Source organism: Mesoplodon mirus, assembly GCF_964341445.2.
Source record: "Mesoplodon mirus genome assembly, chromosome: 3".
Classification (NCBI taxonomy): Eukaryota; Metazoa; Chordata; class Mammalia; order Artiodactyla; family Ziphiidae; genus Mesoplodon; species Mesoplodon mirus.
In genome coordinates this window covers 199,153,082-199,179,948 of record NC_138978.1, presented here as the reverse complement: position 1 = coordinate 199,179,948, position 26,867 = coordinate 199,153,082, and the positions used below count along the sequence as shown (strand labels likewise).

Below are 26,867 nucleotides of genomic sequence, written 5' to 3'. Positions count from 1 at the left end.
TTTTCACAACAGTTTTGAAAAGTAGGTATTATTTTCTGCCATTTTTATATGAGGAAATCGAGTTTCAGAATGAGATTTTTTGGGAGTCATCTGGCAAGCGGTAAGCATCCCAGGATCACAGTCTGCCTCTCCCGGCCGGGCTGCCTCTTACCCACCACAGAATCCAGAACCAACGACCATGCGGGCTGAGTCTGACAAAAAGCCTGCAGCTAACGTTGTACTTGGTGGAGAAAGACTGAACACTCTCTCTGAAGATCAGGAACGAGAAGAATTCCCACTCTCACAACTTCTTTTTTTTTTTTGCGATACGCGGGCCTCTCACTCTTGTGGCCTCTCCCATTGCGGAGCACAGGCTCTGGACGTGCAGCCCCAGCGGCCATGGCTCATGGCCCCAGCCGCTCCGCGGCATGTGGGATCTTCCCGGACCGGGGCACGAACCCGTGTCCCCTGCATCGGCAGGTGGACGGACTCTCAACCACTGCGCCACCAGGGAAGCCCCTCACAACTTCTATTCAACACTGCACTGAGGTTCTTACCATGGCAGTTAAGGAAGAAAAAGAAAGAAAAGGCATTTGGGTTGGAAAGAAAGGTGTGAAATTGTCTCACTTTGCACGATCTTGTAGATGGAGGGTCCTAGGGAAGACACACCACACACATTCCACACACACACACCACACAGTATCAGAACTAGTAAGCCAGTTCAGCATATGGCAGGACATGAGATGAATACACGAAAATCTACTGTATTCATATCTGTTAGCAGTGAACAATCTGAAATGAAATTAAGAAAGCAATTCTGTCTACAGCAGCATCAAAGAGAATCAAATATGTAGAAATAAATTTAACAAAAGTGTAAGACTTTATCCTGGGAACTGCAAAACAGTGTTGCAAGAAATTAAAGAAGATCTTAAAGGGAAAGACATTGGGATATTATGTTGTTAAGATAGCAGCACTCTGCAGATTGGCCCACAGATTCAGTGCAATCCCTATCAAAATCCCAGGTTGCTTTTGCAGAAATAAACAAGCTGATCTTTTTTTTTTTTTTAACAAGCTGAACTTAAAATTCATATGGAAATGCAAGAGACCCAGAATAGGCAAAATAATCTTCATGAAAGAACAAATTTGGAAGACTTATGCTGCCTGATATAAAAACTTAACTACAAAGCTGCAGTGATTAAGACAGTGTGGTAGACCTACTAGAGAATGGACTTGAGGATGTGGGGAGGGGGAAGGGTAAGCTGTGACAAAGTGAAAGAGCGGCATGGACATATATACACTACCAAACGTAAGGTAGATAGCTAGTGGGAAGCAGCCGCATAGCACAGGGAGATCAGCTCGGTGCTTTGTGACCACCTGGAGGGGTGGGATAGGGAGGGTGGGAGGGAGACGCAAAAGGGAGGGGATATGGAAACATATGTATATGTATAACTGATTAAATTTGTTATAAGGCAAAAAATTTAAAAATTAATTAATTAATTAATTAAAAAAAAAAGACACTGTGGTATTGGCATAAGGATAGACATAGATTAATGCAATAGAGAATCCAGAAATAACCCCTTACATTTATGGTTGGTTAATATTTTACAAGGGTACAAAGACAGTTCGGTGGGGAATAACAGTCTTTGCAACAAATGGAGATCCATACACAAAATACATTCACGAAGACGAACTCCAAGTGGATCGTAACTTGAATGTAGGAGCTAAAACTACTAGGCTCCTCTAAGAAACTAAAGGAGTAGGTCTTTGTGCCCTTGGGTTATGTGATGATTTCTTAGATGTGACACCTAAAGCACAGGCAACAAAAGAAACAGATAAATTGGACATCATCAAAATTGAAAACTTTTGGGGCTTCCCTGGTGGCGCAGTGGTTGAGAGTCCACCTGCCGATGCAGGGGACACGGGTTCGTGCCCCGGTCCGGAAGATCCCACATGCCGCGGAGCGGCTGGGCCCGTGAGCCATGGCTGCTGAGCCTGCGCGTCCGGAGCCTGTGCTCCGCAACGGGAGAGGTCACAGCAGTGAGAGGCCACAGCACTGAGAGGCCCGCCTAACGCAAAAAAAAAAAAAAGAAAAAAAAATTGAAAACTTTTGTGCTTCAAAGGATGCCATCAAGGGACTTCCCTGGTGGCGCAGTGGTTGGGAGTCCGCCTGCCAATGCAGGGGACACAGGTTTGAGCCCTGGTCCAGGAAGATCCCACATGCCGCAGAGCAACTAAGCCTGTGTGCCACAACTACCGAGCCTGTGTGCCACAACTACTGAGCCCATGCGCCTAGATCCCGTGCTCAGCAATGAGAAGCCACCGCAGTGAAAAGCCTGCACACTACAATGAAGAGTAGCCCCCGTTCACCACAACTAGAGAAAGCCCATGTGCAGCGGCGAGGACCCAATGCATCCAAAAATATATTATAAAGAAAAAAAGGACACCATTAAAAAAAGTGAAAAGATAACCGTAGAATGGGAGAAAATATTTGCAAAACATACATGACAAGGAACTGGTATCCAGAATATACAAAGAACTCATACAACTCAATAATAAAGAGACAAATATTCAATTAAAACATGGACAAAGGATTTGAACAGACATTTCTCCAAAGGAGACATACAAATGGCCAATAAACACATGAAGAGATGCTTGACATCATTAGTCATCAGAGAAATGCAAATCAAAGCCACAGTGGGATGCCACTTCACCTCTACTAGGACGGCTATAAACAAAAAGACATGTAATAACAAGTACTGTCCAGGATGTGGAGAACTTGGAACGCTCATACAATGCTGGTGGGAATGTAAATCAGTGAAGCTGCTGTTTTAAAAAATTTTTTTTGAAGTATAGGTGATTTACAATGTTGTGTTAATTTCTGCTGTACAGCAAAGTGATTCAGTTATACACATACAAAATTCTTTTTCATATTCTTTTCCATTATCATTTGTCACAGGATATTGAATACAGTTCCCTGTGCTCTACAGGAGGACCTTGTGGTTCATCCATCCTGTGGATAATAGCTTACATCTGCTCATCCCAAACTCCCAGTTCTTCCCTCCCCCTCCCTCCCTCCCACTTGGCAACCACAAGTCTGTTTTCTACGTCTGTGAGTCTATTTCTCTTTCGTAGATAGGTTCATTTGTGTCATATTTCAGATTCCACATATTAGTGATGTCATATGGTATTTGTCTTCCTTTTTCTGACTTACTTTGCTTAATATGATAATCTCTAGGTCCAACCATGTTGCTGCAGATGGCATCATTTCATTCTTTTTTTGGCTGAGTAATATTCCATTGTGTGTATATGTGTGTGTGTGTGTATATGTATATGTAGGAATGTTGGGGTGCATGTATCTTTTTGAATTATAGTTTTGTCTGGATATGTGCCGAGGAGTGGGATTGCTGGATCATATGGTGACTCTATTTTTAGTTTAAGGAACCTCCACACTGTTCTCCATCGTGGCTCAGTGCAGCCACTTTGGAACATAGTTTGGTAGTTCTTTAAAATGTCAAATGTAGTTACCATATGACCCAGCAATTCTACTCCTAGGTATTTACCCAAGAGAAATGAAAACATGTCCAAAAACGTGCACAGAGACGTTCATTGCAGCATTATTCTTATAGCCAAAAAGTGGAAATAACCCGTGTCCATAAATTGATGAATGGATAAATAAAATGTGTTAACTATGCAGTGGAATATCAGCCATAGAGAGGAATGAAGTGCTGACACCTGCTACAACATGGATGACCCTTGAGGACACTACGCTCTGTGGGAGAAGCTGAACACCAAGGCCACCTATCATATGATTTCATTTGTATGAGAAGTCAGAATAGGGGAATCTGTACAGATAGGTCAGTGGTTGCCCGAGGCTGGGAGGAGGGTGGGAATGGGGAGTGACTGGTAATGAAGTGGGGCTTCTTTTTGGTGAAAATGGTCTAAAATTAGATCGTGGTGATGGTTGCACAACCCTGTAAGTATACTAAAAACCACCAAACTGAACACGTTAAATGAGTGAATTGAATGGATGTGAATTGCATCTCAATTAAGCCTTCTTGGAGTTGGGCCGCGGAATCCTGGACAGTGAGGTGGGGGTGAGGGAGATGGGACTGAGCCCCCGAGGCCCGGCAGGCTCCACCTTCCCTTTCGAGATGAAGTTTAGGATCAAGGCTAGTTTACCCAGCACGTAACAAGAGCTTACGAAACTGCTCGGCGAGTGTGAGCGGGGAGAATGCGCCTGCATCGCCGTGTGGTCAGGGCGGCTTGTGCCGGCCATGCTGGCTCCCGGGCGAGGGCTCAGGTTCTTAGAGCAGGGGTGGAGCTTCAGGGCCCTAAAACTTGCCCTCAGAAGAGCTCTGAGTGTAGGGAGAAGCACAGTGAGAAAAGCCCCGCTTTTACCTTTGCTGTTTGCATCCTGCTGTGTGTTTGATGCTTCTGGGAGATGTGCTGTTTGTCCCATGGCCTGGAGCACCTCAGGTGTGCGCTGCTGTCCAGACACCCCCTGGGCACCCACTGTGCGCCGGGCAGAGGGATGCTGATGTTGCCTGCGTCGGACCTCACAGGGCCTTGGAGGAGGCTCGTACCCCCATCTTGAGAAGCAGAAATAGCTCGGTGGGGAGGGGAGGGTTGGGGGAGCAGCGTTTAAAAACTCTTAGGAACATTCCCTTAACTGAAGACCATCACAATAATACTTTTACCAGCAGGAGCTTGCAAACCATCTGAGTATCAAACATAGTACTACCATGTAGCAGGGTATTGTTTAGCTACTTGATAACAAAGGAGGTTTTTAATGATAAAGGAGAATGCTTGTGACAAAATTTTATGTGAGAAAAGGGCAGAATACCAAATTATATATAGTATGATCTCAACATGTAAAACACCCGCAGAAAAAAATGCTGTTATAAGCTTCTCCAAGGACGCTAACCTGTGTTATCTCTGGAAGGTAGGATCGTGGGGAGTGTCTCCCTTAGTCTCTTTCCCTCCCCCGTAAACCCGGATGGCTTTTGTTATTAATGGGCAGCCCTGGTTTGAGTAGGAGGTTGATGTGCCGCTGTGTAGAGGGGGCAGGGCTGGCGAGGAGGAGGAAGGGGCTCCGGGGGTGGACTTGGGTGCCATCTTCCCGGAGGAGAGATTGAAACCCACCCTGGGTGGGTGCGGAGGGAGCCTGAGGCACGGAGGTGAGGAGGGCGGGGGTGCCGGGCGCTGTCACGCAGGGAGGAGGCGGCTCGGGGGTCCTCACTGCGACCGCGCTCCTTCCTGGGTGGAGCGCTTGGGTGCAGCCAGATACAGGAGAGCCGCGTGCTTTGCAGGCTCTCGGGTCAGGTGACTGGTTCGAACCTCAATTCCAGGACTTGTGAGCTAAGTGGCGGGGGCTGCCTAGGCCCTGGGCCTCCGTTCCTGCACCTGTGAAACGGGGCTGGTGCGTGGGTCTGGGGAGGAGTGGCTGGTGGCCCTGTGGTTGCTGCTTCATGGTGTTGCTACCGCTGGAAGTGCCCTGGGACGTAAAGGGATTACGACTAATACAGTCTTTTTAAGTTTTTATTCTTATTTATTTTTTTTAAAACAGGGACTCAGGGCTTCCCTGGTGGCGCAGTGGTTGAGAGTCCGCCTGCCGATGCAGGGGACACGGGTTCGTGCCCCGGTCCGGGCAGATCCCACATGCCGCGGAGCGGCTGGGCCGGTGAGCCATGGTCGCTGAGCCTGCGTGTCTGGAGCCTGTGCTCCGCGACGGGAGAGGCCACAGCAGTGAGAGGCCCGCGTACCGAAAAAAAAAAAAAAATAAAATAAAACAGGGACTCAAATATATATATATATATATATATTTTTTAATTTTATTTATTTATTTTTAGCTGCATTGGGTCTTCGTTGCTGCTTGCGGGCTTTGTCTAGTTGCGGCGAGCGGGGCTACTCTTCATTGCCATGCGCAGGCTTCTCATTTCAGTGGCTTCTCTTTGTTGCGGAGCACGGGCTCTAGGCGCATGGACTTCAGTAGTTGTGGCTCACGGGCTTGGTTGCTCCACAGCATGTGGGATCTTCCTGGACCAGGGCTCGAACCTGTGTCCCCTGCATTGGCAGGCAGATTCTCAACCACTGCGCCACCAGGGAAGTCCCAGCTAATACAGTCTTTTTTTTTTTAAATTAATTTTTATTGGAGTGTAGTTGATTTACAATGTTGTGTTAGTTTCTGCTGTACAGCAGAGTGAATCTGTTATAAATATACATAATCCACTCTTTTTAGATTCTTCTCCCATATAGGTCATTACAGAGTATTGAGCAGAGTTCCCTGTGCTATACAGTAGGTTATTATTAGTTATCTATTTTATATATAGTAGCGTATATATATCAAACACAATCTCCCAATTCATCCCACCCACCCCCCCTGTTAACCATAAGTTCGTTTTCTACATTTGTGACTCTATTTCTGTCCTGTAAATAAGTTCATTTGTACCATTTTTTTTAAGAGTCCACATATAAGTGATATCATATACTTGTCTTTCTCTGTCTGGCTTCACTCAGTATGACAATCTCTAGGTCCATCCATGTTTCTGTAAATGGCATTATTTTGTTTTTTTATGGCTGAGTAATATTCCATTTTATATATGTACCACATCTTTATCCATTCATCTGTTGATGGACATTTAGGTTGCTTCCATGTCCTGGCTACTGTAAAGAATGCTGCAGGGAACATTGGGGTGCATGTATCTTTTCAAATTATGATTTTCTCTAGGTATATGCCCAGTAGTGGGATTGCTGGGTCATATGGTAGTTCTATTTTTAGCTTTTTTAAGGAACCTCCATACTGTTCTCCATAGTGGCTGTGTCAACTGACATTCCCACCAGCAGTGAAGGAGGGTTCCCTTCTCTCCACACCCTCTCCAGCATTATTGTTTGTAGATTTTTTGATGATGGCCATTCTGACCTGTGTGAGGTGATACGTCATTGTAGTTTTGATTTGCATTTCTCTAATAATTAGTGATATTGAGCATCTTTTCATGTGTTTGTTGGCCATCTGTATGCCTTTGGAGAAATGTCTATTTAGATCTTAACCCCATTTTTTGATTGGGTTATTTTTTTTTTTTGATATTGAGCTGCATGAGCTGTTTGTATATTTTGGAGATTAATCCCTTGTTGGTTGCTTCATTTGCAAATATTTTCTCCCATTCTGTGGGTTTTCTTTTTGTTTTGTTTATAGTTTCCTTTGCCGTGCAAAAGCTTTAATTAGGTCCCATTTGTTTATTTTTATTTTCATTCCTCTAGGAGGTGGACCAAAAAAAATATTGCTGCGATTTACGTCAAAGAGTGTTCTGCCTATGTTTTCCACTGAGAGTTTTATAGTACCCAGTCTTACATTTAGGTCTTTAATCCATTTTGAGTTTATTTTTGTGTATGGTGTTAGAGAATGTTCTAATTTCATTCTTTTACATGTAGCTGTCCAGTTTTCCCAGCACCACTTATTGAAGAGACTGTCTTTTCTCCTTGTATTTTCTTGCCTCCTTTGTCATAGATTAATTTACCACAGGTGTGTGGGTTTATTTCTGGGCTCTCTATTCTGTTCCATTGATCTGTATTTCTGTTTTTGTGCCAGTACCATACTGTCTTGATTACTGTAGCTTTGTAGTATAGTCTGAAGTAAGAGAGCCTGATTCCTCCAGCTCCGTTTTTCTTTCTCAAGATTGCTTTGGCTATTTGGGGTCTTTTGTGTTTCCATACAAATTGTGAAATTTTTTGTTCTATTTATTTCTGTGAACAGCGCTATTGGTAATTTGGGATTGCATTGAATCTGTAGATTGCTTTGGGTAGTATGGTCATTTTGACAATATTGATTCTTCCCATTCAAGAACATGGTATATCTCTCCATCTATTTGTGTCATCTTTGATTTCTTTCATCAGTATCTTACAGTTGTCAGAGTAGAGATCTTTTTGCCTCCTTAGGTAGGTTTATTCCTAGGTATTTTATTCTTTTTGATGCTATGGTAAATAGGATTGTTTCCTTGATTTCTCTTTCTGATCTTTCATTGTTAGTGTATAGGAATGCAAGAGATTTCTGTGCATTAATTTTGTATCCTGCAACTTGACCAAATTCATTGATTAGCTCTAGTAGTTTTCTGGTGGCACCTTTAGGATTCCCTATGTATAGTATCATGTCATCTGCAAACAGTGACAGTTTTACTACTTCTTTTCCAATTTGTATTCCTTTTATTTCTTTTTCTTCTCTGATTGCTACAGCTAGGACTTCCAAAACTATGTTGAATAAGAGTGGCAAGAGTGGACATCCTTGCCTTGTTCCTGATTGTAAGGAAATGCTTTAATTTTTTCACCATTGAGAATGTTTGCTGTGGGTTTGTTGTAATGGCCTTTATTCATAAAGTCTTTAGCTTTTGGAAGAGCCTTTCCTGGCCCGTGGGCAGAGCCGTCTGCACTCGGGCCCGTGGGATACTCATCCTGCCCCCTTCACCCACAGCCGTCCCTCTGCCACCATGAGGAACATCTTCAAGAGGAACCAGGAGCCCATGGTGGCTCCCGCCACCACCATCATGCCTGCTGCGCCCATGGACAACTCCACCGAGAGCGGAGGCGCCAGGGAGGGCAAGGGGGACGTGTTTGCCACGTTGAAGGACCGATTCTTCAATGAGATGGTCAAGTTCCCTCGTGAGTATCGCTCTGTGCGGCTTGGGGCGAGGGTGGGGGGGCACCATGGGGGTGTGACAGCCACGATCTTTCCTAATGTTTGGACTCGAGGCTGGGTTACTTGGGGATCCCCTTCAGGAATGGGGGGCAGTGTGGTCTGGCACTAATGAAGGGAACAAGGGGGTTTATGTGCCCTAACCTCCCAGGGGGATAAATGTTCTTATACTTAGAAATCTGTCAAAAGATGGAACCAAAAGAAGATAGAAAATTAAGAAACAGAAATCATTATTCAAGTTTTCCAGTCATACTTTAAAACTACTTTATTTTGCAAGATAGAAAATGAAACCCCCATTGCTTCCTGGATTTCTGGTAAAGGCTGTGGGGAGAAACCCGAGGTCCGGATTCGGGGAGCAGCCCCAGTGGCGGGAGGCGGTGCTTCAGCACCTCGGAGAGCAGCCCCGGCCGGCCCGCGGCCCGCCCCTCCCCGTACTCCCCCAAACCCGCGGCCCCTGTGAGCCTGGCCTCCCGGCAGGGGCTCAGCCCTCTCAGGACTGCGCCTGAGGGCCGGGCCTTCCTCCCCCACCGGGGTCTGATGAGGACCATCCCATCCTTCGTGTGAGCTGCAGTTCCAAGGATCCAAGTTGTCAGATCTCAGCAGAGCCCAGATGGGGTCCCCGTGGTGTGCGCCTGGCTGCTGTCCCTGTCACAGGCTGTCCCCACTGGGGCGGCAGACGGGAGGGCACCGAGCTGTGCAACTCCACGTGCACAGCACTTGTGGGTTTACAAGGCGGGGTGCGGAAGCGGGGTCGGGGCTGCAGGAGGCGCCGCTGACCGTGTGTCCCCGTGGGCAGTGCCCCGCTGGGCGCTGGGTGCCATCGCGGTGCTCCTGGGCCTCCTGATCCTCGCCTGCTGCTTCTGCATCTGCAAGAAGTGCTGCTGGAAGAGGAAGAAGAGCAAGAAGGAGAAGGGCAAGGGCGCCAAGAACGCCATGAACATGAAGGACATGAAGGGCGGCCAGGTGGGCGGGGCCGGGGGCCAGGTGGGCGGGGCCGGGGGGCAGGTAGGCGGGGCCGGGGGGCCAGGTAGGTGGGGCCGGGGGGCTGGGGGAACAGAGGCCCTGCGATGCCTTCCGGGTGGGAAGGGCTCACTTGGGTCAGCAGGGACCGTCCTTGACCTCAGAGGAGGCCATTGGGACAGAATGCTGGAAAGACAGACCCCCGCCCACCAGGAAGCCACCATCGTGCGACCGGTTTCCCGCCGGCAGGGCTGCTGGACCACGTCCCCATTGTGGCCCCGTGGGTCCGTCTCTAGTCCACAAGGACGTGGCTTTTCTCCCTGTCTTTCAGGGAGCAGGGGGTCAGCCTGGGAGAGGCCCTGATGTACCTGTGTCTCCTTTTAAGTTTGCAGAGGCCCTGGGCGCCTCACTTTCCCCATGTTTGTTCTGGGAGGAAGTTCTTGCTCAAGGAATCAGTGTGGAGGGAGGAAGGAGGGCTGATCTCAGGAGGTCAGCCAGGGGCTGCGGCCTTTGAGTCTGTGCGTGCACGTGCACACGTGTGAGAGCGTGTGTGAGCACGCACGTGGACGTGCGTGTGCCTGTGAGCCTGTGGGGGCCCCGACCCTGCCATGAGGCTGGTCTGAGCTGCAGGTTTTTCTTACCACTTTCTCCCTTCTCCTCACACCTGTGGACTCGCCTGGCCTGGACGCCCGGACTGCACGCCTGGTACGTGCTGCCCACGTGGTGGCCTGCACTGGGGAGGGGGGGCCGGGGGTCACAGGGAGGCTCTGCCACTCAAGAAGCCGTGTGGCATCTGGGCTGTGCTGGCCCTGCAGGGACAGGGCTGGGCTGGGGGCTGAGGGGAAGTGGGCCCGACGGAGGCCCCCCAGCTCTGGGTCGGGGTCTGCACGGGGGCAGGCTCCCCGTCTTCTCTCCCTTACCCTCCCTCCTCAGCCCCCCAGGACGATGACGACGCCGAGACGGGCCTGACGGAGGGGGAGGGCGAGGGCGAGGGCGAGGAGGAGGAGCCAGAGAACCTGGGGAAGCTGCAGTTCTCCCTGGACTACGACTTCCAGGCCAACCAGGTGCGCGGGGCTGGGACAGCCCCCAGGGCTCCACGGGGCGGGCACCCCAGCTCTAGGGAAGAAGGGCTGCACTCAGGCTGCCCGCCGTCCACGTACCGCCCTCCTCGGGCAGACCAGTCACCTCACGGCGACCGTCTCCCCCATGTTATTCCGATTCCCCGGGGAGGGAGGTGGAGACCGACTTCCTGTCTGGCACCCGCCCGCCCCTCGGGGCTGACCCGGTGCCCACTCGCTCCACAGCTCACCGTGGGCGTCCTGCAGGCCGCGGAGCTGCCCGCCCTGGACATGGGCGGCACCTCGGACCCTTACGTCAAGGTCTTCCTCCTTCCAGACAAGAAGAAGAAATATGAGACCAAAGTCCATCGGAAGACGCTGAACCCCGCCTTCAATGAGACCTTCACCTTCAAGGTGACAGGCTGGCCCGCTGCGGACCTTCCCCTGGTCCTGGGCTGTGGCTGAGGCCCAGAACCAGCTCGGCCTGGACCCGAGCCCGGGTGTCCGCGGACTTGGCAGGCGTCTTGTAGGGCCCCCAGAGGCCCCGAGCTGCCTTGACCCCTCCATCCTGCCTGTGCCCTGCAGGTGCCTTACCAGGAGCTGGGGGGCAAGACCCTGGTGATGGCCATCTATGACTTTGACCGCTTCTCCAAACACGACATCATCGGGGAGGTGAAGGTGCCCATGAACACCGTGGACCTGGGGCAGCCCATCGAGGAGTGGAGGGACCTGCAGGGCGGAGAGAAGGAGGAGGTGAGGGCGGGAGAGCTTGGCGGGTCTGCCCCACACCCCCGGCTCTGTCTGCCGACGAGGATCAGCCACCTGGTGGGGCACCTCAGGTGGACAGGACGCGAGGACGCGTCACTCTTGTTTCTCCTGCGGCTCTGGGCCCACTTAGGGCCGGCGACCCACGTGGGGACCTCCTTCACCCACAGGGAAAGCCCACATTGTTCTAGAGGATTCTCAGCAAGGGGGGCCTGTCTCCCTAGAAACTGCCACAGCACTCACTCGCCGAATATTTATTGAGCACCTACTGTGTACCAAAGCCTCCATTTAGCCACCATCCCTTCCAAGCACCAGCCGAGTGTGTTGGCCGAGTCCGCGCATGTGAGGCATGCCCTTCCTCACCTCGGGGCTCAGGTCGCCTGGAGGAAGGGTCAGCACCCCGACCGGGATGTGGGCGAGGCGGCCAGCCTGGGCCCCGAGGCCCGCCTCTGAGAAGCCTCGACTGTGCCGTGGCGCCGGCCGAGCTCTCGGGCCCAGGAGCCCCCTCTCTCGCTAGTCACGAGGTCCTTGCCCTGTGACGCTAACACAAGGAAAGGGATGCTGAGGGCTTGGAGGACTACCGCTCGCTCTGCAGGTGGGATGTCTGTGACCAGGAAGGGGGGCTCCCCGTGCCCTTGGAAATGGCCCTCGGGCACTGCGTCCACGCCTCGTCCCCCTCCGCCGCCTGCCAGGCTTGGGAGGGGCCCCGGCAAGCCCCACGCCTGTCCAGAGCCGCCTCGGCACCATGCTGCCAGCAGCCTGTCCTCAGCTCTGCAGTGTCCACCCGTCGCGGCCAGGGCTGTGCCCACCCTGGCCTGAGGCCCTGAATGGGTCAGCTGCGCTGGACACAGGCGCTGCTGCGCTGACCTCGTCCCCTTCCCCCGACAGCCAGAGAAGCTGGGTGACATCTGCACCTCATTGCGCTACGTGCCCACGGCTGGGAAGCTCACCGTCTGCATCCTGGAGGCCAAGAACCTCAAGAAGATGGACGTGGGTGGCCTTTCAGGTGTGTGCGTGGCTTCTGGCTGCCGTCGGGGGGCACCTGTCAGCCGGTCGTGGCCCAGAGCCCTCAACCTGGACAGCAGGCCTCAGACGCGTGGGACACACAGGCTGTCTGAGCGGCTTTGGGTCCTCAGGGCAGGACAGGGCGGGGAGCCCTGCTGAGAGCTGCCTTTCCGCTCTCTCCCTGTGGGCCCTGGAGGGAAGGGGTCGGGGACGTCACCTCCAGGGGAGGCAGGGACAGGGAGGGCAGGTGGTGGGAGGGCTCGGCCCGACGCAGGCCCTCCGTCCGCGCCCGGGACCTTCTACGGGGGGAGATGGGGGCGGCTCTGCCTTGGAAGGGGCTCTGGGCGGGGCTGGGGGGGCGACTGCCCGCCTTCCTGAAGTGCTCAGGTTCCCGCCAGCCCAGCTCTGTCCCTGAGCCCCCTTGTGACCGCGGGCAGACGGGTTCCCTTCTCTGGGCCTCGTGGCTCATCGACAAAGTCGGGAGGATGGGATGGGGGGGGTCGCTGACGTGCCCCCTGCCTCCTCACCGAGCGCCGGCACAGGCCCATCCCAGCAGAGCTCCAGGCGGCCACAGCCATGGCGGGTCCCGGAGGTGAAGCCTCTGGCCGCCCTGGCCCGGAAGCTGGCTCTGCTGTCCCTGGGCTGGCGGGCCGGGCGCGTGCTCAGGGCCTGGCCGGCTGCCTCCGCACAGACCCCTACGTGAAGATCCACCTGATGCAGAACGGCAAGAGGCTCAAGAAGAAGAAGACGACAGTGAAGAAGAAGACCCTGAACCCGTACTTCAACGAGTCCTTCAGCTTCGAGATCCCCTTCGAGCAGATCCAGGTGCTGGGCTGGCAGGGGTGGATGTGGGGCGGGCGACCTCCCCCACTGACCGCTACGGACGGACGGACGGACGGGCACGTCCCAGCCCGCCCCTTCTCTGGGGAAGTGAGCGGGAGCTGCTCACAGACACCTCCTGTTGGCCTCGAGGTCGGTGGCGGGGCGCGTGCGTGGAGAGGCTGCAGCCGCCGAGGCAGTGGATGCCCACCTCCCCCCCGTCCCCCCCAAGCCGGTGCTCTCCTGCCCGGGGTCCTCTCCTCTCCGCCTGGAGACATCCTCAGCCTCCACCTCCCAGTCCGTGTCACTTCCTCTGTGAAGCCTGCCCTAACTGACCAGCCGGACGTCACTCCCTCTGAGGTCCCGAGGTACCTCGTGCTGGCCTCTCGGGTGTGACCTTTGTCACCTGGCGAGGATGTGTCCGCCCTTCTGCTCCCAGGCGCTCAGCACGCTGCCGGGGGCCTGTGTTCAGTCGTTGGTAGAAGCGAAGGATGCGTCAAAGGCGCGGTCCCCGCCTCTGTGTGCCCGCTCGGCTGGAGCTGGGGAGGGAGGGGCGCCGGCCCCCTTCTCCTGCCCACTCCCCCTCCCTCCCTCCTGCAGAAAGTCCAGGTGGTCATCACCGTGCTAGACTACGACAAGCTGGGCAAGAACGAGGCCATCGGCAAGATCTTCGTGGGCAGCAACGCCACGGGCACGGAGCTGCGGCACTGGTCCGACATGCTGGCCAACCCCCGCCGGCCCATCGCCCAGTGGCACTCGCTCAAGCCCGAGGAGGAGGTGGACGCGCTGCTGGGCAAGAACAAGTAGGGGCCGCGCTCCAGAGCCGCCGCTACCTCAGCTGGGCAGCCCCCGAGGCGCCGCTGCCCACCTGTGTGCGGCTGTGCCCTCGTTTCTCCGCCCTCGTCCTCTTTCTAAAGACCCCCTCCCTCCGACGGCGGCTGAGGAGGGCCCCTCGGAGGTGAGAGAAGCCTGGCCCGTCGTCGCCCCGGGAGCTTCCTCGCTGCATGCCCGCCACCCTCCTCCTCCAAAGCTCCGCCCAGGCCTCACCCCGAGGGAGGCTCTCCTGGCAGAAAGTGGTGGCATTTTGTTTTCTGAGCGATCCGGACCAACGGAACGGCAGCACCTCCTGACTCCTGACGGAAGGCAACCAGCGGCCAGCGACGCGTGTGCGCGTCCTCCGTGCCTGTGGAGGGCCGGGGCCGGGGCGCCACGGGGGAGCAGAAGGGTCCGGATCCTGCGCGGACTGGGGAGCCGCCACGCTGCGTGCGAGCGCCTGTTTGGGAGGCGAGACGGGGAGGCTGGGTTGTGCAGAGCCAGGACCAAAGCCCAGTGCCGGCGGGGACCTCCTGCTGCTGCCGGGGCTTCCCGGGACACCACAGACCTGAGCTGCAGGCTACGCTGGCCGGCCTCGAATGGGGACTGTCCGTCCCGTGACCTCAGCTTGCTGACGGGTGATGTCAAACCGCAAAGCAACAGAAGACCCGTTTCCCAGAAAGGCCAGAATGAAACTGCCGGGTCTTCGCCCTTGCGGTGGGAGACCCAGATGCCGGTTCCCTTGCCAGGACGGGAGCCAGCGGTCACGGGCATCTCTTCCCCTCCCGCCCATGCTTCTCCCTTAATCAAAAAGTGGAGCGGCGCTGTCTGAAGACACGGTATCTGTTCAGAGCCAGGGGGCTTGAAAAGGAAGGTTTACAGGTTCTTAGTTCCCCTGAGGTCCAGGTAAGAAGGGGAAGGTACTGGACAGCTGGCTGAGCTTTCCCAGGGGCCCTGCGGGGAGGCCCCTCCTAGCATTCCTGAGGGACTTGCTGTGAACCCCGGGGTGCAGGGCGGCCATTCCGAACGGTGGCAGAGGACGTGGGCCGGGTTCTGCCCCACGGTCACTTGTGCTCATTCCCTGCTCCCCTCGTGTCCCCAGCATTGATAAAAAGCCATATATACGTTAGTCCGGTGTGCATCGAGTCTCCTTCCAAACCTGCAGCCTGGGCGAGAGCATCCGGCCCCTGTGGCCAGAGGCCGGCCCCCTGCCCCCCTCAGCCCCCCTCGTCTCTGCAGCCGCAGGCCCTGGCCGTCTCCTCGGCGCAGAACGCTCAAGGCTTCCCAGAGCCAGAGCTGCGCCTCTTACCCAGCACACGTGGCACCTCCCACCCCGCCCGGCCCCCCTGGCGTTTGCGGGCACCTGAGGCAGACGGACGTCTCCTTCGCTGTCCGAAAGGAGCAGGCGTCATGTTCCTGCCCGTCTGCGAACGAGAAGCCGTCTCCTCCGGGAGCAGCAGCTGGGAAGTGGGGCTCAGCCTTGCTCGTGGCCCTTGGTCCTCGGGAAGTCATTCTTCACTTGATGCCGAGAAGATGGGACCTGACAAAGACTGTGGGCTGGTCCTAGGGCCCGGGCTGTAGGATGAGAGTGAGGACTGGGGGGCCACAGCGGGCTGGCCTGGCCTGGATGCCCCCCTGCAGAGCTATGGGATTTGGTGCTTCCTCGGGGCCCCCTCCCCGCCAGCCTCCCCCCGGGCCCACAGAGCTGACTTCTCGCCCTCCACCTTCACTCTCCCGCCCCTTCCCGACCACCTTCTACCATCTGGGATTCTTGTCTACCCTCCCGAGCCCAGGACTCGCCTCTCTCCCGGCGGGAAGGAGAGAGGATCCGCGGCACGTCTGCTGCTCTGGGGGTCCTGGGCCCGGAGACGCGGCTGGATTACGCCTCTGGGCCCACCTCGAGTGGGCAGCCTCAGGGGCAGGGAGATTGAGTGTGGGCACCAGTGCAGAGCCGAGGGGACCCGGGAGGGGAGCAGCGCTCTCCTGGGTTCTGGCCGGTCCTGGCTGGGCCCCTGCCTCAGAGGAGCCGTCTGAGCAGAAGGCGTCTACCGGGCCCACAAACTAGGTGGGGAAACACACTGGTCCTAAGTGTCCTGCACCTGAGGGTTCTTACCCAGTCCACAGAGCACCTTCACTGCCACCAGGCTTATTTCTGGGGTGTCGGGATCCTGCCGTGAGTGGGACAGAATTAAGGTCGGCTATGAGGGGTTCCGGAGGCCTCCAGGCTGCGCGTTTTCACTCCCAAAGTCTATTGCAGAGAGGAAAGTAGAAGCGATTTTTGCAAAGGGACTGAAACCGTGAAAAACGAAACCCAGTGCCACCCAGAAACTGGAGGTGAGGCCAGAAAGCTCTGTTTCCTCCTTTCTCCTTGAATAATCATTCCAGAGTGGAACCAACTCTGCCAGGGCTCTGGGCACGTTTTCAGACTTTGGCCGTGCAAGCTGAGGGCTGGGGGAAGCTGGGGGAAGCCCCAGATGATGAGTGACCAGTGCCAGGCAGGGTGGGAAGTGACGTTCCGGGGCGCTTGGCTGGGGGACGGGACAGCAGGGATTCACGCAGCCTCAGGCCTGGTCTTTTTACTTCCCGGGAACCATACGTAGCTTGTGCTTCTAGAATCGGTTTGAGATGGTCTTGCTGGCCCGGGGCTTCAGTGAGGGGTGGGGGTGAGGGGTCACTGCAGCTGCCCCGCCAACCCTGCCGTGGGAGGTGGTGGGTGAGCGAACTGGGGGGCCCGCCCCTGGGGTTGGCGGGGGAGGGCATCCCGCCCCCCACGGGTCTGGCTTCCGTTTCCCCCAGCCCCACAGAGAGGCTGTCCCTGGGTCTCCCTCCGCTCCATCCCGCTTCCCGCCTCAGAGCCCTGGGTGGTGGCAGACAGGGGAGGGTCCCCAGGCCTGATCGTTGTGACCCTCAGCCCCCTGACATGGTTGCCAGATTTGGCAAATAAAAATGCAGGGCACCAAGTTAAATCTGAATTTCAGATAAACAACCAATAATTTCAAAGTGTAAGTCAGTCCCTCCTAGGCGTTGTTTGGGACTCACCCGAAGCTCAGGCTGCCCCGCCATCCGTGCTCTGTCCGGCTGCCCAGTCCTGCGGCCACTTCTGCCTCGCCCTCACCCCTAGCCTCGGGGCAGGGACAGGTCTCCAGGATTCGACCCATTCTTCGAGCTGCAATATTGGGAAGGGGGACACTGTGACTTGAAGACACAAGAATATATTTTTTAAGCGACAACAAAACAAGAACCTTCTGAAGCCATTTGAGCCTCACGGAGAGGGTGGTCACCTGTGAACACGACCCTGGTCTCGTCCCACCAAGATGCATGTCTCAACTCTGTAAATAACCGCATGGCAATGCCGAGTGCCCCCAGCCCCATTTTACACAACTTGAGCTGCTCCTTTGACTTTGTGTATAAAGTCCTCCCCCCACCCCGGCCCCCCTGCCCTACCATGCGCTGGTGGAAGTTGGCCTCCAGCCCTGGTCTGACCAGGGGACCGTGGGCAGAGCTGACCCTCGGCGCCCCGCGTCCAGCCCTGTGTCCTGTGTGTGTGTGGTGTGCCCCCTCCTCCCACTGAGTTCACTGAAAAGCCATACAGGGGCCCCTGCGGGGCCATCCTCCCAGAGCTCCTGCGCCCCTCTGACGGGCTCCCCTCAGGACACTTGTGAAGGGCTCACCTGTCGTCACCCCTGCTCCCAGCCCCACGTTGCAAGGATGGATGGTGTCCAGGTCTCCCATTCGGGCCCCAGCAGATGCCCCCGCTGGCCCGGCTCCCTCACCTGGTGTCGCGATCCGACTCCACGTGGGGGGGTGGACGGGCCGTGGGGGGACCCCGTGCAGGTGACAAGGGTTTTCAGGACCTGTTGGCGGCTGGGTCTGTGGTCAGGTCCCTGATGCCGCCCGGGTGGACAACCAGCCCTGCTCACGTGACACTGGGGGCTTGGGGGGCCGAGGGTGGCAGTGGGGAGGGACCCTGGGGGCTGGAGAGCATGGTGGGCCAAGCTCCCCCGCATGCTCTCTCCTGTGGCCGGGCGGCTCTGGCTACGAGGGACCCTCGCCAGCGCCCCGGCCCGGCCCCGGCCAGGTGTCCCGTGGGAGGGCGGGAGGTGGAAAGGGGCCAGGGGGCCCCAGGCCCCGAGCCATCACGCTGAACCAGGAGGGACAGTAGCCGCAGGCCCCGGTGCAGAGGAACGCCACACACGGGGCGACCCCTCCGGCCAGCCCCGATGGGAGGAGGGGGAGATGCGGGGGGTCTGACAGGAGTGCTGACGAGGCCGCAGGTGGGCCCTGTGTGCTACGAGCCAGGCCCCTTGTGCTGGGGGGCGGCGGGAGCCGGGGGTACACAGGGCCCCCCTCAGCCATCGGGACCCTGGGACCCCTTCCGAGAAGCCAGACGTTCTGCCCTGGCACCTCCCCTCTGAGGACGGGATCCGCTGCTTCTGAAATCCTGGGGTCTGAAGGCTGCAAGACCACGGTGGGCAGGCCCCAGGCCCCCTGGCACGCGCAGCCCCACCAGGACCCCTGCCTTCGTCGTCCCAGGAAGGACCCATGTCTAGCCCCTGCCCCTGCTTGGCAATGGCCCACCCCCCGACGTGGACTCTGTTCTTGTCTCACCTCTTGTCAACATGTTCTTTTGTAATAAGCGGCATCTCCTTATTAAAGGAACGAGCTGAAAGCACGCTGGGGGCGGTCTCTGGTTGTTCCTGCTGGGCTGGGGGGCAAGAGCCGCCCCCAGGGTCAGCGCGGGGGGTGAGGCTGGGGACACGGCTCTTCCCTCAGGGGCTGGAGAGACCAGAAGGCCAGACCAGGTCCAGGTGGGCGGTGGGCATGTGGGCCCTCAGGGCAGCTGCTGGGGCAAGGCCTCCCGGGGTCTGGGGTGGACTAGACCCTCAGCTCCCCGCTGCCAGCAGAGCCAGGCTTGGGGCGCGGCCACCGTCTGGCCCTGGGGTGGGGTCAGAGGAGGGATGGTTCCTACAAGCCCTCGGTTAGCTCACCGCAGCCGACTTCTTCAGACGTCCGTGACTCCTGAGGCCGAAGACGGGGCTTCAGAGTTTTCTGGAAAGAGATGGTAGGGCAGCACCACCCCCAGACCTGGAAGGGGGACCCGTCCTCACCGCGATCTGGGGGCCGTCTCCTCAGGGAGGCCCCCGCAGCCCCTTCGCAGCAGGTGGAGGGGGGGCGTCCGGCTCAGGGCCAAGCTCCAGGGACAAGAAGGCAGAGCCTGTGAGGCTGGGATTGAGGGGGGCAAGGCCAGCCCAGTGCGAGGGCTGGGGAGTCTTCAGGAGGGAAGGGCTGGGCCTCACCGCCTCCAGGCGATGACCAGTCTCCTCTGACTGCCCGGGCCCAGAGGGCACCCAGAGGAGCCCTCACTCCAGACCAGATCCTTTGCCTCTGATTTGGGCCGCAGGCCAGCAGGCGGGTGTCCGCGGGGGAGAAGACGCCTCCCTCCCTCACCTCCCTGACCTCCAGCTCGGTGACAGGGCCTCCGCTGGGTGTGAACGGGGTCTGAGCAAACCAGATGGGGTGCACTAGGACGGATGGAGGGCCCGACCCTGGCCCACCTGCCAGCGGCTGAGCACCTTAACCTCCAGTGACCCCCGCCAGCTGCCTTTAGAGTTTGGAGCCCTGGAGGGTTCTGGCTCCCCTGAACCGAGCGGTGGCCCTGCAGGGAGCAGAGGGCAGAGACCCCGGGAACCCAAGGAAGCCACCTTCTCAGGGCCCCGGCCGCCCGGGGTGAGAGCACCGGTGCCCACCCCTGGACGCTGGGAGCCCCCCCAGGCTCCTCCTTGGCCCCGGTGGCCGTCCCTGGGACAGAGGCCCCCAGTGGCAAGGATGGTGACATGAAACTACCACAGGCTGGCCCTAGGGAAGGTTCTACAAACCCCATTTCCTAAACTGTGAAGACAGTCACAAAGTGAAAACACAATTTAATTTACTTATTTATAAATACTGTTGTGTTTACAGGCATCATGTAGATGTGGATATTATTATTCCCAAACTTTCAAACACAGAATACTTAATAATACTATATAACAACAACCAGAAAAACAAAATCATTCATCTCAGAGTTGAAAGGCCACTCAAAATTGCATAAAAATACATTCAGCTCACAAAGCGCATCTGGGTCCCTCCCTAAACCCCTATCCCCACCACGTGTATTTACAACAGAGCCGAAAAACGGTCCATCTGGTGCTTTCTTGGAGGGGAAGTCAGGTGGGGGCAAGGTGAACAGAGACAAAACGCGACCCCTGGAATGGGGGTGTGGAGACCCCAGGAAGGGTCTCACAGCTCTTTCCACTGATCAAGACCGAGGCAGAGGGAACGGAGGGGGATGAGGGGGGACCACAGCGCTGCAGCCTGAGTCAGAGTCCCCCATGGTCAGACATGGGGACACAGTCTCGCCCTCCCCCACCTGGGTGCCAGCCTGACGGCAGCCCCAGCCTTTCAGGGGTGCAAGGGGACCCCCACCCCTGCGGCCCACCTCCTGCTGTCTTGGCTTGAGCCCCTCGTCTTTCCCTCCGAGTCCCCTCCCCAGAAGAGTGCGGTGTGGAGAGAAGAGCAGGTCAGGCTCAGAGGCCAGCCTAGCACCCCACGTCCAGGACCTGCCCGCACCCCGAGTCCTGCTTCTGGGAGACCATCGAGGCTTCAACGAGGCCCTGAACCCGCTCCTGCAAGGCAACAGCAGATGAGCCACTGTCCCAGATGCACCGGCACTGCCCGGTGCCCTCCTGAGGACTCACTCAGTCTCTAGCTGCGCAGACGAGGCCAGGCTGCCCATGGGCCCTGCCCAGGCTACGGCCAAACCTCACCTTCGAGGGGGAAGTGGCACAGCCAGTCAGCTTTGCAACCAGAAGAGTCGGGGCTGATTCATGGACAAGCTCTCCTCTAAAGCACCATCAGCTCCAAGTGAGAAAAGCAAAAACTTAATGTGGAGGAAGGTGAGAGTAGGCGGGAGGGTGAAAGGTGTGTTTATTTTGCAAAGACAGGAGCATCGTAAGGTCACCGTAAAGGGCCACCCAGGAGAAGTTTACTGGGAGCATTAGGGGAAAATGTGGAGAAGTAACAGAAAAGATCACTCTGCAGATTCCCAGTCCAAAATGATAAGCAGATTAATTGGAGAAGCAGCTCAGAGAGAAGCCCTCTGGGGAACGGAGGGGGGAAGCAAAAGATACAAGTTAACAGAATAACACACTTGGATGAAACTGGGTGATGAGACTGCATTTTGAAATCTCCACGTAGCAAACACGCATATGCACACAGGCTAGAAGCAAGAGCCAAAGCCCGAAACCTCCTAAGGCAGGATCTGAGCAACTCTCAGCAGTGTCTGTCTCTAGATGTACTTCCCAAGGAGCGGCTCCCAGGACCCTTCCGCAACCTGACGTCCGACCACGACCCTCACAGGAAGGGCTGCATCGCCTGCTACGCAGCCACCAGCCGGTCCACATTCTCTATTTGGTTCTTCTCGGCCCCCGAGCCCACCTCACTCCCAAGCAGCTGTGACAGTGACGGTTCCCGGGGCCGCAGTGAAGCTGACCTAGTGCCCAATCTAATCAGAGCACAAGCGGTCAATGGCCATCCTTGATAGAGTCCACATACCCATCCGGGAGGCTGAGCGAAGCTTCGGCTTGGCTGGAGGCTGAGGGATGCGGGCCCCAGACCCTGGCCCTCCCCCTCCTCCCCGGGGGCTGCTCGGTCCTGCAGCCTTTGGTGTAAACTCCCTGCAGCCCTGCTCAGGGGAGGGACCTCAGCTTGCGACAGCCCAGGTCCAGATCTGATGGCCCCACAAAACTAAAGGCTGGGGTTTCCTCGAGGAAGGCCCTCTGGTGCTTAAGGCAGAGCTGAGACTGAGTGGCCGGCAGGGAGAAACACAGCGGGTCTGCTGTCTGGACGCCAGGAGCCGGGCCCCTCCTGTGAGAACCACTCATCCAGAGGCCGTGTTTCCACCCCTGCGGGTTTGCATATTCTCACCAGGCCATCAGGAGGGATGGCCACTACGCTCCATACTGAATTCACTTTCCCACCTTGACACACTCTTAAACAATCTGAATGAGAAGAAAAGAACTTTTGAAGTTAGAGCAAAAACTCTGAGTGAGAAATGTTCTGGTCTCCCTAGGAGTCAACAAATCACAGACTCTCAAGCCAACAGTGGGTCCTGAGGACCACCAACCCGGCCCCTTTCGCAGACGGCCGCACGGCGGGTCAGGACAGGCGCTGGCCCCGGGCCCCGACGCCCGGTCCCTTCCGCGGCCTCATTCTGCTGCCACAGCTGCCTTCCTACAGGGTCAGGAGACACACCCTCCGAGGTGCTGAAACCTGCCTTAAAACTCAGTAATGGGGACCACGCTCTGTACTTGTAACTGGGTCCCGACAGGGGCAGGACCACCTAGGACCGCTGGCCGCCGTGTCCAGAGTCAGGGGCAGTGCTGGAGGCCAGGATGCCAGCGCTCACCCAGTGGATGGAACCAGGGGCCCCCTCCCTACCGGCCCAGCTGCTGAGTCCCCGAGGTTTTCCCTTTGGAGGCACACGATGGCCTGGAAGCTGGGAAGCCCCTCTGTCTGTGTCCGTCTGGGTGGGAGAGGCCTGCTCCAGGGCCAGAAACCTGGAGATGGAAACGAGCTGCTCCCTTCCATGCTGGCAGTTCACACACACCTTGGTGGGGTCCCCAGGCTTAGAAGTGGGATTCCAGCCGCCTTTCATCCCAAGTGGCGCCAACATGCACACGATCTGCTCAGGGCAGGGAAGCAGAGAAGCTGACGCCCTGCAAGTGGGCCGAGGAGACAGGCCAGGGCTCGTCCTTCCTTCAGACCCTCCCAAGGCCCGGCCTGGGGCCTCAGGCACAAGGGGGAGAAGCGGTGAGGCTTCAGCCAGAGACCCAGGCTCTCAGAGGCTGGTTGTCACTCCCAGAGGTGCAACCTGTCCAGAAAACCGCTGGCCAAGGCCGACGAGGCCCTCCCCCCAGCGCTGACCACCCATCCAGGCACCGTGGTGACAGGGTGGAACCCCAGAGGCAGCAAGGAGGCCCCTGGCCATCCCCTCGCAGACCAGCACAGCCTGGAAAGAGACCAGATTCAGAGTCTGTCTCACAGAGTTAGTTGCATAAGAGAGAGTGCCTGAGATCACGGGACGGTCCACACCACGGGCTCCGGCCACAGAGCCTGGCTTCCTGAGTGGAGAGAGGCCTGACACAGAAGGGCTGGAGGGAGGCGCAGGACACAGCCTGACCGGGTTCCGAGAGCCGCCCGCGCCCCCGAAAGGCACAGACGGAGCGGAGGGCATGCCGCGGCCCCTCTGCCTGGTCTGCCTGATGCAAGAGAGTCCAGGTGACGTCCTAATAATTCAGTTTCCTTTTCCTGAGAAAGAGGTGGCAGCCAATGCCAGTCCTGGCCCAGCACCCAGGGTGTGCCAGAGACTCAGGGTCAAGGTCAAGGCCTCGTGCCCGGTCCCCTCCCCCAGAACAAAGGAAACGCTACAGTGGAAGATATGAAACTTCACTCTGACTCAGCATCCCCCCCATGCAACTCCCCCGGCCCCGACGACACAAATCCCCCCCCCAGGCGTCGCTCCTCGCAGGAAATGGCCAGACATGGACGAGTTTGCACACTCTGAGAAAGGCGTTCTGCCCCAGGAGACAAATCTCCTATCCCGAACTGGGACCTTGATCATGGCTCTGGGTTAAGGAGCATGTGACGCTTCTGAGGGCCATGGAAGGGGCTGGAAAGAGAAACCAGACAGAGGCGGCGTATGCTGAGGACGGACTGCTACACACGAAATGTCTCCGGCAACCCCGAAGTGCCCTGCACGCTCAAACCAGCCGAGGGCTAAAGCGCCGACAAAAAGCAAACACTTCAGTGTTAATACTGGAGCATCATCAAGAACTCATGACCTAATTCTGTGCTGGGCCAAGGGAGCCACCTGTCCAGAGAGAATAGCCAAGACGGGGCAGGTGGGAAAAGCAGGGCACGTGGGGACCGACTTCCAGGTCCAGGGGAGTGTCAGCACCTTGGGGGTCCCCAACCGCAGGTACGGCAGGGCTGTCATGGTACAGGGGGACCCTCAGGAAGACCTCAACTCTCATCCAAGCCGCCCAGCTTTCGAGCGATCAAGGCACAGCCGCCAGAGGCTCCCTGACCGCAGGGTGGGATCCCTGGGACACAGTCTTGGCCACCGGTTCTCGCCACTCTGAGTCCAGACTCGTTCCTCCTGCTGGCTTCTGAGCAAACAATCGTCTCTCCCCTGGACATGCTCCCGACACCATCAAGCCCACCACGCTCACAGCACAAGGCATGGGGGGGGGCGCCTCAGACGCCCCCCACGCCTCCTCACAGCGGCGCCACTTCTCTTCAGGAGAGGAGACGAGATCAAAGGGAGGTGGGGCAGGCGGGGGTTCTCGCAGAGAAACGCTGCGTGGGGAGGACGGCGGGGAGCCGAGCCTGGCCCGGCCTGGCCGGGGAGAGGCTGGCGGTACCGCTGCCTGGGCACACCACTTGGGTCGGTGCTCTGTGCCAGTGCCCACCCCCTGGGGCACGCACCGCGGGGCGGATGGAGGAAGGAAAGTAAAAGGGCAGAAAGGGAAGGGGCAAGCCTGGTCACCCGAGCCCCGGGGAGAGGGCCAGACACGGAAGGGACGGGCGCTTAGACCAGTCAGGGGCCACGGGGCTGCTGGTAGAAAAAATTCCACCACCACCGGCGGGAGTTAGAGGAAAGTCAGTTCCTGAGAGGCAAGGACAAGAAGGGGCCCCGACGTGGAGTCACTGTCGACTTGGAGCTAGTGGTGGCAGCTCCAGAGGCCTCCCCACGTGTGTCCCACGTCAGAGCGCATGGCGGTGGCCACAGGGCTGGGGCCTGGACCAAGTGCTACGTGGACCAGTGGCCCGGCAGCTGGAGGCCGGGTCCACAGCTGGCAGGCGACCCCGAGGCCTCCACCAGAGGGCTCTATCGGTTGAAGGATCGCAGTCGTGCTTCGATTAAAACTGTCTGAAACCCAGCGGCGGGGGCCAGAGGAGGGGACACGGAGCGTGCAGAGGCGGTAACTGGACGACGGCCAGAGAAAGGTCCCTCTGGCTCCTCTTGGCTGGTGGGCGCCGGTGGGGGCGAGGCGGGGCCCGGCGCCTTCCCGGGAAGCCTGCGCCCGGTCTACTTGGACAGCTTGCTGATGACCCTGATGAGGGCGCCGTTCTCGTCCTTCAGCCTCTGGTTGTCAGATTTCAGTTCCGTCAGGACCTGCGGGCGGAGGGGGAAGGCGAGTCAGTCCGGCCGGTGGCGGTGGCCCAGCGCCCATCGTCCTGCTCACGGGCTGGTGACGGTACCGCGTGGGGCCACAGCCCCTCCGCACGCACGGCAGGAACAGCCCCTTCCCCGTGCGCGGCGCCCCTCCTGAACGAGTAACTGTCCCAGGGTCTCCTCCCCGGCACTCACTCTGGTCCAGAGAAACCAGGGCAGCGCCACGCGTGCTGGGGACACAGGGACGGGTCAAAAGAGGCGAGGGGGCGAAGGGAGGGACGGCGGGGACGCGGGGTGGGGGGCACAGCTCGGCTTTCCCGTCACACCCCCAAGACGACTTAGGGTCTTGCTTCTGGTGCCGTGTGCCGGAGCCCGCTGAGGTCCCCGCTGGCCGTAGCACACGTGTCCACAGTCAACCCCCAACACCCAGGAGCCCGAGCATGCCCAAAGGGGGCTGGGGCTCTGCTGTGGGAGATGGGGGTGGAGACGTCTGTTCTCCCAGCCCGGCCTCCCCGGACCATCACGCTGTGTCGCGCAACTTGTGAAGCGAGGGGGCAGCGGCCCCGAGCCCAGGCTGGGCAAGCGTGGGGCGTCTGACAGCCCCGACGGGTCCCGGTGAGGGCACGGCTGGTGTGTGAGCCTTGCCGGCAGCAGGAGAGGGTCAGGTCAGAGGGAAAGCGCCTCTTCACCGTGAAGGCGACAAAAAACCACACCCACATCTGTCTGCGGCGAGTGTCCTCTGGTCGGTCATTCGAACCTACAGGCCCCGCCGCGTTCCCCGGGCTAATTCCAGTTCTGGCTCTGCTGTTAGCACCCAGGGGCCCGTCAGATCCCCGTAAAGAACCGTTCCCTCGGCCTCTTATGAAAGATGCAGGTTAAGTCGCAGAGGGAGACGTAACCTCGTGGGCACGGACCACAGACACATGAGGCACTGGTATCGAGGGAACAGAGAACACTCGGAGCGTCAGGACGGCCTCAGGGTCTGTGGTACAGCCATCCTCAGGTCCACAAACGAGGGCCCGAGTCCAGCATCACTAGCGAAGCGCGGCACAGCTCCTCAGGGGAAAGCGGACGCTGACTCCAGGGCTCACCCCTTCCCTGCAGACGCAGTCGCGGGCCCAGAAGCCGGAACTCGTCACCCGTGAGCTGTGCCGCTTGAGGCACACCGCTCTCCTCTCTGGCTTTTCCATTTTGTATCTAAAGAGGCCCATCCCCACCCTCGTCCCTCCCAAAGCAGGGGCTCCGTGGGGGCCACAGCTGTGACCGCATGCAGTGTTAGAGGGCGTTAATCCAGGAAATACCGGAGCAGGCCTGTCCTCTGACCTCTGACCTGACACCGTTGGAGCCTGGCTGGCCTCCCTCCCTTGGCCTCAACTGCCCAGACACTCAAGCCAAGAGGCTCGCAGCAGCCCGCCGGCGTGGCCTCCCTCCGCTTCCCCTGCCACGTGCCCTCCCAGGGCACCCCGGGGCCAGCAGCCTGGGCGCCAGCGAGACCCTCAGGCCGTGTTCCCACGACGGGAGCCCCGGGTGGGAAGAAGCTCTACGTGGGGACAGGCCGTGTGTCACCGCT

At 57.7% G+C, this 26,867-nt stretch overlaps 2 protein-coding genes across 12 annotated transcripts in view; one reads left to right on the top strand and one right to left on the bottom strand.

Annotated features, from left to right (window-relative positions):
- Window positions 1-8,456: 8,456 nt before the first annotated feature.
- On the top strand, window positions 8,457-14,323 carry SYT2 (synaptotagmin 2; the record flags this gene model as incomplete). The annotated part of the gene is made up of 7 exons (XM_082612276.1): window positions 8,457-8,628; window positions 9,225-9,646; window positions 10,564-11,094; window positions 11,266-11,433; window positions 12,334-12,451; window positions 13,142-13,275; window positions 13,870-14,323. 7 exons carry the CDS (start codon window positions 8,457-8,459, stop codon window positions 14,074-14,076), a joined length of 1,752 nt encoding a protein of 583 aa, XP_082468402.1. The 3' UTR covers window positions 14,077-14,323.
- Window positions 14,324-14,892: 569 nt separating this feature from the next.
- PPP1R12B (protein phosphatase 1 regulatory subunit 12B) overlaps window positions 14,893-26,867 on the bottom strand; it is a 212,006-nt gene continuing 200,031 nt past the window's right edge. For 8 of the 11 annotated variants that reach the window (XM_082613524.1, XM_082613531.1, XM_082613534.1 and 5 more), the window contains one exon: window positions 19,826-25,297. In XM_082613524.1, coding sequence (XP_082469650.1) covers window positions 25,211-25,297 — 87 coding nt within the window. In that variant the 3' untranslated portion in view covers window positions 19,826-25,210. Of the gene's footprint in view, window positions 14,944-15,445; window positions 15,658-15,882; window positions 15,939-16,195; window positions 16,331-17,121; window positions 17,249-17,575; window positions 19,132-19,825; window positions 25,298-26,867 lie in introns of those variants that run through there. The other 3 variants (XR_014293375.1, XR_014293376.1, XM_082613532.1) reach the window with 3 other exon arrangements.